The sequence below is a fragment of the Sinocyclocheilus anshuiensis genome, unplaced genomic scaffold (assembly GCF_001515605.1).
Source record: "Sinocyclocheilus anshuiensis isolate Anshui unplaced genomic scaffold, SAMN03320099.WGS_v1.1 scaffold1463, whole genome shotgun sequence".
Taxonomy (NCBI): Eukaryota; Metazoa; Chordata; class Actinopteri; order Cypriniformes; family Cyprinidae; genus Sinocyclocheilus; species Sinocyclocheilus anshuiensis.
In genome coordinates this window covers 480839-493330 of record NW_015536784.1, presented here as the reverse complement: position 1 = coordinate 493330, position 12492 = coordinate 480839, and the positions used below count along the sequence as shown (strand labels likewise).

Genomic DNA, 12492 nt, shown 5'->3' with positions numbered 1-12492 from the left:
ACATTAATTAAACTTAAAAAGATGATAAACGCCTGTTGATGTGAGATGTGTCAGATTTACCTGTAGCTTACTGCATTAGTGTGAAAACTTGTTTGATACTCATTGTTTTAGCATATTAGTTAAGTATAAATCATCTTTCATAATTAAACTGGGCTCATTGCTTGGTTGCACCACAATATGTGTTATTAGCCTGTCCTTTTGGCAGTACTTTAGATTAATCTTGTTGATGTTTGAAAGGCATGGTCAGCGGTTTGCCTTCTGGACTGATGAGGCCAGAATTCAGAACTGCGGTCTTAGAACTGCGGTCCTGAAACTGCAGCCTCCGGTTGTGCAGGAACACCCTTCTCGGGTCTCTGGGACCCCCAAAGGGTTAATGATCCAACAGATCTGCCACTAGGTGGCGCAGTTGCAGAGAATGAATGGCATTCTGCAGCACTGGAGCTCGTGCAGGGGAGGAGGGAGACCCCCCAGCTCCGGACAAACTTTACAGGATTGCGCAGAACTGGTTGAGTCGCTCGGAGGGAGCTCGAGCTCTGAGGTCTGTGATTGGAGGAGAAAGACCGAGTCCAAAAAACTATCAGCCAGGAAACGTCTCGGGTTTCAGGGGGGAGTGACATTTCTTCAGGGGGTTGGAAGGAGAGAGAAAAAAATCTGTGTAAACCTGACAAAGCATCTGAGAACAGCCAGTATCCTCAGAGACTGCGCTCATGTCACTGGATGTGTATTTTGGGATGGATGTTTTATTCGGTGTTTGTTGCACTGTCGCATCTCGTGTAGCTGAAGGCTGATGCGCGTTTGCACGAGCCGTTTGGTGAAGCAACAACAACTTGGTTTACGGACGAAAAAACGAAATTTTTGGGACGCGTAGTTTTTTTCCTCTTGTAGAAGGATTTACACAAACACGCACGGATACTATCGGTGGGTCGCTATTGGCATGCGATCCTGTCGTTGGTGCCCCGTTGGATTTGGGAATAGGGAATAGTTTTGGTCACATTCCTGACTGGATTCGGCCCATGAGCTCTCTGTTTATATGCGGATTCTGAACTTCATTATCAGCTCCTTCTCTGTAAGATATTTGTGTTTCTGTTGATATTTTAAGCGGAGGTTTACTTGTCTTTTATGGAAATGCAACTTTTTGTCATTTATTGCGGCTTTACGCATGTTTAATTGTCGTGGCTGCAACTTTTAAAATACGCAAATGTATCTTAACTACTGCATACGATTATATATTATATTAAATGCGCACAAATTTGGATATTCTAGGCTATATCTGAAGTTACGTGGAGTTCACTGAAAATGTCATAACTTCTCTTTTATGATCAGCGATGGCCTTGTCAGACTCTTTTATCAAGGTTATTTAGCAAAATATTTTCACTTAGTTTAAATGTATGCACACTTAGTGTGTGTGCATTTTTTCTTGCTCGCTTTTTATTTTTTAAAATAAAGACAGCTTGCAAAAGGTAAAATTATGAGTGCCATTATGAAACAGCAGATAGCCTACTACTTTCACTGTATGAGAAACATGTCATTTAAAAATGTCGTCTTAAATGAAAGCTGCAAGCCAACGCTAATGTAATGCGTGATATAAAATCATAAACACCTGTTATATTAACTGTTAAATACTCCATAAAGTCAAATATAAGTCAAAATGGTTAAATCCACTCAAAATCACCACTTAGATTAGCTCAGATAGCTCGTTCTCAAGCGTCAGGATTTCCAAAAGTATGATTTTAATGCATTCATAATATACTGCAATCAAAACGTGCACATTTTTTGAACACTTCAATCAATTCAAATTCAAATTTAGATTCGAATTCAAAATGCAACCAATTTTTGTGTTTTTCAGGAACAGTCTGGCCTACCTGTTGTTTTCTTTCTTTCTATCTTTTCTTTCTTTTTTTAAAGTGTCTTTTAATCATCGTATAGTTGCAATTAAAGTATCCCCAGGCTTCCTGCCCTGAAATCTGTGGATACAATAACATCACTGAAACACACTTATGAGTTTGCTTTAGAAAGTTTACTTTGCCATGATAAATAAGTGGGTTTTGTATTTCCTTAGTCAATAGCCTATTAGTGATAAATTCACAGAGCAAAGCTCTGAATGTCTAATAAACTAGAATGTTATTTGCAAAAATCAGTCAATAATTAACTGTAATCATAATTTAGATACTAATTAGAGTTGATCTAATGATAAAATCTGACCATTCACGAAGTGATCAAATTAGTTTCCAGTAAGAAAATCATGATAAACTCATTAGATTTGTGTTTTCTAATGGTCTTCGATTAAGAACGAACATTAGGTTCAAGTAACAATTCAAATGCAATCAAAGAACACAGAACAGCTGATTCCAGAGGAACACCAGTGTTTTTCTTTGCATTGGCATTAAATCCTTTCTGTGTATTCTGATTTGAATGTGAATAGGATGCTGAGCAACGCCTTCAGATTGAGTGTGCACGCGTTATAATCCGCAGAAAATGTTCTAAATCAATGCTTTGGTGAGAAAAGTTCTCTAAAGGTGACATCATGTATTGCATTGGGAAATCTTTTTCAAAATCATGCTCATGCAGCAAACCTGGTAAGCACTGACGGTGGTTTGCTCTCTGTTTCTATCCAGCATTAGCAGAAATGCGTCTTGCGAACTCTATGTTCACTAGTTATCAAACCTATTAAATTTAATTGAATGGCGCATGATTAGATATGAGAATAAACTAGTGCTCGTGTCCGAACTCGTGTTACAGCATTAAAATCCTGCATTTCTCACGGTAAAAAAAAAAAAAAAAAATCTCAGAGGAACCCCACCAGCTGTCACTCATCTCTCAAGTATTGAACGCTGTCAGTGTTCACTGACTGACTGATTTACTGATTCCCGCGTTTTCAATTCATTTTCCGTTGTCTTGTTTTGAATGCTTGAAATCATATTTTTGTTTGTGCAAATGAGTTCTAAACTGCCAATAAAGTTGTTTCTGTTAGCATAGGAATGAAATGCAAGTCTTGTGATAGATAGATAGATAGATCGATCAATGTATGTGCTTGGGATAAAAGTGTCTACCAAATGCATAAATGTATATAAACAAATGCACAGAAATATATCCATAGTTTGTTTAGCTAGATGGTTTGCAGTCCTGATAAAATAAATCACTGTTTAATAGTGATGTTGGAAAATTGTCTCCTACATTAGTCTGTCAGTTCTTTAGAAAGTGAGCCAAAGTTGCAGGTAGCGAAATTAAAAAAAACTAGTGCTCGTGTCCGAACTCGTGTTACAGCATTAAAATCCTGCATTGCTCACGGTAAAAAAAAAAAAAAAAATCTGCAGAGGAACCCCACCAGCTGTCACTCATCTCTCAAGTATTGAACGCTGTCAGTGTTCACTGACTGACTGATTTACTGATTCCCGCGTTTTCAATTCATTTTCCGTTGTCTTGTTTTGAATGCTTGAAATCATATTTTTGTTTGTGCAAATGAGTTCTAAACTGCCAATAAAGTTGTTTCTGTTAGCATAGGAATGAAATGCAAGTCTTGTGATAGATAGATAGATAGATCGATCAATGTATGTGCTTGGGATAAAAGTGTCTACCAAATGCATAAATGTATATAAACAAATGCACAGAAATATATCCATAGTTTGTTTAGCTAGATGGTTTGCAGTCCTGATAAAATAAATCACTGTTTAATAGTGATGTTGGAAAATTGTCTCCTACATTAGTCTGTCAGTTCTTTAGAAAGTGAGCCAAAGTTGCAGGTAGCTCTTGAGGCAGTGGCTGATGGAGGTGTTTTGTCGGGTAGTGTGTAGGTGTCAGACTGTAGGTAGGTCTAAAGCATCAGAGCTTTGGTATGTCTGTGGCAAGGCTCGTTTAACAGCATTTTGACACGTGGGCCTTTAGTTTCTATCGGTCTCTTTTATAACTAGGCCTACGCACTCTGCAAGATATAGCTGTGCTTCAGAATCAACTGATTTGAAATATTCACACTAGATATGTAGGGCCCAAGCTATGGAGTGTTATCTGGAGTGTTTTATTGTGGATTGTGTATGGCACCTTGAAGGACATTTTTCTAATTGTTTCTCCTGTTGTTTTTGATTTTTGGTGATCACCTGTCCCCGTCTCTGTCCTGTCTGCTGCCCTCCTCAGCCCAGGTGATCAGTGGGAATTCCAGTGAGTGTCCGACCGTACAGCCTGCAGTTCATGGTTGGGTGGAGCTCCTCAGATGGGATCCGTGTCCAGGGGGAGGCCGAGGAGGGGGGGATGGGGAGACACGCCTGCTGCTGACGGGATGTCCACCCGAGGGTGGCTTCTGGGTGCGCTCCTGCTTTTGACCCTGGCAACGGCGTCCGTGGCAAGGCCATCGCCAAAGATTGCTGAAAAGGTGGAGACTAAAAGTGAACGTGAAGGTAAGGAATAAGAGCAATGGAATATCATTCAAGAAACATTCCCAGTCTTTACAGCAGGATCTTGTTAGGAATTCTCGATACTTCAGTGATGACAAGAAAACAGATGCTTATTTACTGCTTAATCGCTATAAAAACAACCTTCTTCTCCTACGCAGCTGCACCTATGTGTGAAAATATTTTGTTTTTATTGGAGGAAGTCTTGGGAAAATAAGGAATTTGGGTGAAACAAAACATTGCCGCACGGAATTTCTCGTGGTATAGGTAGGATTCCTCATGGCTTCATACACCATTAGTTAGTGCAGATTTATGGGATTTAACTTTTCTTAAACGGTTGTGTTCAGCCCTTCAAGACAGCCAGGAAAGTTCTGAGGAGGTCCTGGTTTGCAATGATGTGTGGTTTGGAGGTTTTATGAGTAGCTGTATGCAAACCCTAGGAAGTGCTTCTTTTGCATGGAGCACGCCTTTGAAATGCTGATAATTATGTGGAGAAAGTGGTTTAAGCATATATCTGGCGTCTTTGAACTGTGAACCCTGAGGTTTTATAATGTATGGAATTATTTTTCGTATGCTATACTCACAACAGCTCGTTTCAAAATAGTCGCTTTCAGGATTTTTGTGGTTCCACTCATAACGTCTCTTTTCCTTTCTCCCTCCATATTTTCTCTCTCTCCATCTGTCTGAGTTTAATGTTGTTCAGAGTTGAGGACCACACACATACCTGCTAGTTTGGCATGCAGATGCAAACCAACCCGTATTAGTTTGTTTGGGAAGAAAATAAACCTTATATGCTTTCAGATTTGAACTAAAATGAAACGAGATTCTCCGCTCTTTTTGGAGGTTTCCTGACTTCCTTTTAACGGGATGTGGTTTGTCATCGTTTTCATTCCTAACTCTCATTTTATTTGGTTCTTTGGCACTTTCTGAAGTGGTAAATTCCCAGTGGCGTATCTTGGCCCAGTTTTGCCACATTCTACCATTAGTAGTTGAGATTATTGACGTGATTTTTCTGTTTCGTTTGGGGTAGCAGGTAATGAGAACTGTTGCGTTTGATAAGTCTGCTTTTGTTCTTCTGGCTTTAATTACTATATTAATTAAAGGGTTGTCAAACACAATCACTGGAAGTAGCCACCCAACCCCCCCAACCAACACTGCCCAGATGCCCTTTGACCTCAGGGTTAAAAAAAGAGGTCCATAGCAGGGTTAAAGGGAAAGTTCACCCAAAAATAAGATTCTGTCATTATTAACTCACCCTCATATTGTTCCAAACCTGCATGACTTCCCTTTTTACGAAGTAAGACATTTTGAAGGATTTCTGCTCTTTTCAATAAAATGGAAGCATATTGTGATCAACGGCTTTGGGGACATTTTTTTCAACCAAAAAGGACAAAAAAGCACCAAAATGTTCAACTTTTTAGTCTTTTTAGATTTGTGCGAGAAACGATCAAATTTAAGTTGTTATTCACTGAAAATTGGAGTAGACTTGTATGGACTACTTTTATGTTGCTTTTTATCCTTGAAACTCCTTTTATTCTTCTATGGGATATAGCAGCTTGGAAATTTCTTCTTTCCACACTTGTTTAGAGTGACACAAGGGTGAGTAAATGAAAGATTCTGCTTTTTTGGATGAACTGTTTCTTTAAGAGTAAAGCCTCGCTTAACGTCGCAAGTACAAAAGACGTTCTATTGCGCAATATCGCATTGCATTGTTCTACCGGTTATCTTTTTTCCAAAGTCAGATGCGTAACTTTTCATCTTCTAATGCTAAGTGGTCTATGTTGTGGAACTTTGTAAGATGATTTGCACTTTTCTCTCCTATCATATGATGGAAGATTACGGGAGGTCATGCGACGGAGGATTAAGTGGCTGAAGTGGTGTCATGTGATGCGGAAAGGCTGGGAGGTTTTGGTGAAATGTGGAGAGCGCTAACCACACCAGTTTCTTGTGGTACAGACGCAACTCAAGTAGTTGTGCTCAAATGGTTGTGCTAAACATGTTTACTTTTTGTACCAAAGAACAGTATATGTATCAATTCAACAACAACAAAAAAAAGCCTGCCATTAAACGCCCACCCCTGGAGGGAAACTTCAACAGCCCCCACCTGATGCATGCAAAGCCCACCAAGGACTCGCTTGTGTTTCTGGGAGGGGTCATTGTTTAAGATAGCATATCAGTTTAGAATTCTTACAGAGTTTCACATGAGCTGGTTTTTCTGTTAAGGGAGAGTTGATTATATGAAATATTCCATTATCTTCCTGAATCAGCAACGTTGCTAACCTAAAAAGAGTTTTATTTGGAACGGGCGTCGCTTCTCTTGAGACGTGATAAAGGCTGGGAGAGAAGTCGAAATCTTCTCAGAGGTTGGAAAAGAACACATTGTGAAAGTGTGGGAAAGCAAACTTGGATCAAATGTAATCTGACAGGGCTTAGCGCACAATAGAGTTGAAGATCTTCGCCCTTTATTCTCTCATTCCCTGCCGCCCCATAAGGTTTGTGGTTGGAACCAGAGGTATGGCCAGGCTGACCCAGTGGTGGAAAATGTGGAATCGCACAAGGTTGGTTCGGATCATTGTTATTTGGATTGTGTGATTTATTTATTGTCATTGGAGTGGTTCTGCTGGGGTTTTAGTGTGCGTGTGTGCCCTGTTGGTTTGGACAGAATTAGACACAGTCAAACGGAGCTTTGATGATGTTTAAAACATTGGCTGGAGATCCAAGCGAATCCCTCGCTGACTTTCCTGCCATCAGTCTTTTTTCTGAAATTGGAATTGTCCCCAATTCCATTCTCTCTGCCTTTTTAGCCCGAGGGTTTTCTTCTTGCAACCCAGACGTTCCTGTTCACAACAGTGACAATACACGAACCAGTAACACCAGAAGTGTGAGAGATGCTCAGCATCTCGATAAGCGTGACTTAAATTGACCACCTGCATACAGTAGGGGGTTTCCTGGGCCAATAATTCTCTGTTTATACCAAGAGTCCTAAATCATGATAGTAAGTCCCTGTAATAAAAGTGTCAGCTCACACCCTTTGTTTATTATGTTTTCTCGGGTGAATAAAGCCTCATTCTCCCACTAAACAAACTAAACTGTTTTTTTGCCCCAGAATTTTTATATGTGGCAATTGGCTGCTGTCAACCTTTGCAGTGTTTTTTGTTAATACATGTGTGCTGTATGTGCTTTATATTAGGTAACACAAAGGGGTTTGAAAGAAATTCATTTTCTTTCTTTTTATATGTAAAATATATAAAAAGTATATAAAAAATATATTTTGTTTTATTATTATTTTATTTATTAATTTATTGTTTTTTTCACTACATTTTCCCCCCTATTTCAGCAATCACTGTGTGGTTGCTAAAGTGATTTGTGTGGTTGTTAGCACATTGGTAGGTGGTTTCCTGAGTAGGCCTATATCAGGTGCTTGCTAGGTGGTTGCTTACTGGCCCAAGACATAAAGAAGTTTTTTTGTTTTCTTTTTTATGCCCATTTTATTAATTAAATCCCTTAGAAACCAACTAGCACAACTCTCCTCAAGAAGCCGCATGATTTGATGCATAATTCATGCCTGTAGCACAAACGGTACAGATCAGGTCACACGTTAAATTTTAAAGTTAGCGGTTTGCTCAAACCCACCACCAAATTCCAGTGTTTATATGTGACTCCAGAGGTTTTGGAGGGAAAGTTGGCCAATGAGATTTGCACGGATGCTTGTGTTGTTGTGGGCGCCCCTGAGAGGCCTGTGCTTTTGGCTTGGCATGCCATTGTCATGACAATAAAGCTTGCAGAAATTACAATTTGAAAGGCGATTGTGATTAGGAAAGAAAAGGAGCGGCTACGGAAGAGTGTTGGGATTTAACTGAAAATGAGTAGAAAATGGGAAGGGTGAGAAAATACGGAAGGAGGGGAACGTGAAAGGAGAACAGGGTGATTGCCAGCTTGCGTAGTGTTTACTTGTGTGGGGTGGCTGGGTTGTCTGCTAAAGCCCTGCGATCTAATAATTATCAGTGTTTGCTAAGGTAAACATCACTACTACTGTTTAAACAGACCCCTAACCCTAACTACTAAACTTTAGAGTGTGACTCGTCCCACACCTATAGAGTCCTATAGAGATGAGTTGTGTGCTTTTTAAGGACAGGTGTGCTAATACGTTTTGCAATTATACTTGTAAGGAGGACCTGAGGAATATCTAGGGTCCAGAATGTCATCGAGATTTCAAGGTGAATCTGGGCAGGACGCACCCACTTAGCAACACTATAGCAGCCACCTAAAACACTTTTGCAACCGAATAGCAATTCACCCGAATATCATGTAACAACTTTTGCATGGGCAAAAAATGTTCTGGGTTACACTTCATTTTAAGGTGTCCTTGTTGCAGTGTAATTATACATTTAAGTACTGAGTAATATTAATTAACTACATGCACTTACTATATGGTTAGGGTTAGGATTAGGGTTTGGCTTAGGGGTACTTGCATGTAATTATGCATAATTAATTGTTATTATAATAGTAAGTACATGTAACATGTGCAACAAGGACATCTTAAAATAAAGTTTAGGATATAGTTTTTTTTGTCAAATTTGTACTTTGTGTGATTTTAAGGAATGTTTTACATTTTCATTAAATGATATTTGGCGTCAACGACTTTTGCATGGGCAAACTGTTTTAGGAATTTGCAAAAATATATATATTTTTAAATTGAAATACTTTGTGTGATTGTAAATGAATCATTTTGGCCATAAGATGAATGGAAATAGATTTGATTTTTGATTTTTTTTATTTGATTGTAAGAATTTTTATTAAATGACATTTGGCACCAACTATGACGTGTGCAAAAAAGGACAAAAACTGTTCTTGGGAAAATGCAAAAAAAAAAAAATTAATGTTTTTTTTAAAAATTAGATTATTTAATGCTTTAGTTTAATTGAATAATTATAATTTTATTAAACTACATTTGGCATCAACAAATATACTAGTACCTTTATGAAGACTTGGGGGTTTGCAACTCCCTGGTTGGAAAATCCTGGAAAAGTGGAAATAGGGTGTATACAGTGGGTACGGAAAGTATTCAGACCCCCTTCAATTTTTCACTCTTTGTTATATTGCAGCCACAAATGGCTGCAATATAACAAAGAGTGAAAAATTTAAGGGGGTCTGAATACTTTCCGTACCCACTGTATGTCTGCTATCAGAGAGGCATTTCATCATGGTCTCGTCTCAGACACATCTCATCCGATTGACCCCGAGCACTCAGTGAAGCGCACAATGGTCTTGATTCCATGTCGCCAAGCAGACCGAGACAGAAGGATGATAGTGGGAGAATTGGACAGATTGGATCCTGTCACAGTTTGGTCGAGAGCCTAATTATCTGTTCTAGCTGAGGCGCAAATGACACTTGGTGGAGCGGATGGGAAGTGCGAGACAGTCCGTATCCGTCATTCCTGACGGGACGTGTGATAATAACCGCCACTCACAGCGTTCTTTTCCAATAGCCTTCCCATCAAAACACTGGAGAACAGATAGAGTCACACCTCCAGAAATGGAGTTTGAGGGTTTTTTTCCCTGCATGTGTTTCACATATTATTCCAGTTTAAGCACATGAGGAAAAGATGTTTATTGTGGCACAGTGGCAGAGTAGGATGTTGCTCTGACTAGGGTTGGGCGATGTCTACCAAATTGGCCTCGGATGATGTCTAGATTTTCATCATCAGAAGTGTCTGCGGACATGTGCGCACACCGTCAGAATGCGGAAAGTGAAGTATAGCCGGGCCCAAGGGATGCGGAGTGGATGTCAGAGGATTAAAATCTTTTATTTTAATTTTATTGTAATATATTTATTATCCAACACCCACGATCTGACCCACATGTTCTAGCCTATTTAATCTAATTGAATTTAAATAATTTTGAATTTTGTTGCTGTTTTTAGTTTGTGTAAAACATCTAGCCTATAATATGTTTGGCGTTTTTGCACAATAAAACAATAAATCATGATGCCGGCTCAACATCGTGATGTCTGTCGTCTATCGGTCCAACCCTAGCTCTGGCCTTTCCCAAGCAGAAAAATCTGGAATTTGCAGGATGTCAACAGGTTGTGGATTTGTGGAGGGTCGGTGTCTTGTGGACGGCAGGGGGCCGGTTGGCAGGGTGAGAGGTGAAAGGTCATAGATCAAATCAGAGGAGCAGGAGGTGGTGTTGAAGGTAAAGAACAGATGTAGTGGACCTGAAGAATAAAGAGAATGAAAGCATGTCAAATGTTTAAAGTTCCTCTCTGCCAAAACGGACAAAATTTATTGTGGTGCTGCGAGAAAAACTTTCTTAACCTTTGGATAATGAAGCTGTTTTTAAATGTTGACAAAGTAATTTGATCAACTAAAACTGATTGAAACTGTCTGGTTTGTCTTTTCTTCGTAGCACTACTGGTAAAACATGACGGTAGCAACATCCAATTTTAAGTCTTGTACTAATTAAAAAAATTATTTAAAGCTAACATTTCAAATAAAATGAAAAGTAAAACTAAAATGAGCTTGAATGCTCTAGAAGTTACTCTGTCTTCCAAATGCGTACATGTATAAACCATAATAATTTGGAATATTTAGTTGGAGAGCTCTTCTGTGTCTTTTTTTTCTGCATGGCTCTTTCCGCTTTCAGCATGCACAGCTTAATCTTTTGCACTGCTTACTTCAACTCCCCTTAGCATTTTATCTGTTCGCAATTTATATACTAAAAGTTTAGTGAGACTCAATTGTCCACTGGTCATGCTATAGAGTTTCCTAAGTGTGTATGTAAAAAAAACTGATCCACATGTGTTGGCTTTCTAACAGGACTTGAGTGGGTGCAGGCCTCGTTTCTTTTTTCTTTTTTTCAGTTCGTCTTTAATCGTACAATAGAGGGAAATACACAACCAATTACAGTTAAATAACAGTTGGACAAACAGAGGCCTCCGGAAGAGCAAGGCAATGAATACCGGTCACATCAATCAACGGCAGAGTGCGTTCTAAGGCCGCACCGTCGCGAAAGACATAAAGGAAAAGGTAATTGTTTCCGGAGTAGCGAAAAAAGGAACAATACGGGAACTAAACGTGTGTAGGGCAACGTGCCTGGGGAGAGAGTTTAGACCTTCAAGCACACTCCAAACCCCTTGAGGACTGAACGCAAATCATATGACTTTCCCTTCCTGTGGTGTGTAGTTCAATCTGCCATACACATTCACAATAAGACACGAATGTGCAGAAAGATAGGTGTGTTACTACGAGAAAGGTTGGGAGTGTCTCTGTGCCGATGATTATTTCTGACAAGTCTGACCATGTTTTTCCATACCTCTCGCTTTCAAAGTTTGTCTTTTTGAATGCTTAGTAAGCTGTTTGTTTACTTAGTATGCAGTAGGTTGTTGTTTGCACTGTAGAATCATGGGATCTTCTACAGTGTCAGAAGTTTATTAGTGGTCCTTAAACTTCATGCATTTGCATTCACTATTGTCACAGAAGTGGATCATGGTGTACTGGCCAAATTATTGAGCAATTTGTCCAGGTTTTCACTGAATGTGTTTGTGGTTTGTTCTGAATTTCTGTGGTCTGGGTTTAATCATACAGCTATGTTAATTGCCCAGAAATCTAATATCTGTGCTGGTGTTGCTCAAACTGTATCATACAGATTGTACAGTTACCATCTGTATTAGCAAGTGTTGATGGCTTTGTTTTGAAGGCAGTTTCGATCTCATTTGAGTCATTGTGTATCAGCATCAAGGCACCGGTGGGGTTACTATGCAGTGCAGTGTTCGTCGTCGTTTATCATTCTACCCATAAGATTACGTGAATTAAATGGATAGAATAACTTCCTCGCTCTTTACTTCTCATTCTGACCTGATTGGGGCGTTTGATTTCTGTTCATCTCGGCTTTGCTCTCAATGCAGTCTCAGGTGAATTGAAATGGATATAGTTGGTATGTTTTGCTTAAATGAACATATCACATATTGCTTCACATAACTAGTGGTCAGCTAATATGGGTTTAGAATTTACCGAACAAATGCAAATTTAATTAAAAAAGAATTAAATAAATATCTAAAAAAATTAATTATATGTTTGAATATGTTTAAAATAATTTTATATATATATAT

At 39.1% G+C, this 12492-nt stretch overlaps 1 protein-coding gene across 1 annotated transcript in view; it reads left to right on the top strand.

The window, feature by feature from the left end:
* The first annotated feature begins 516 nt into the window (after window positions 1–516).
* Window positions 517–12492, top strand: part of LOC107655670 (fibroblast growth factor receptor 2-like) — a 60286-nt gene continuing 48310 nt past the window's right edge. Inside the window, exons 1-2 of the mRNA XM_016443239.1 lie at window positions 517–1066; window positions 4129–4388. Of these exons, the coding sequence (XP_016298725.1) occupies window positions 4205–4388 (184 nt within the window). The 5' untranslated portion in view covers window positions 517–1066; window positions 4129–4204. The remainder of the gene's footprint in view (window positions 1067–4128; window positions 4389–12492) is intronic.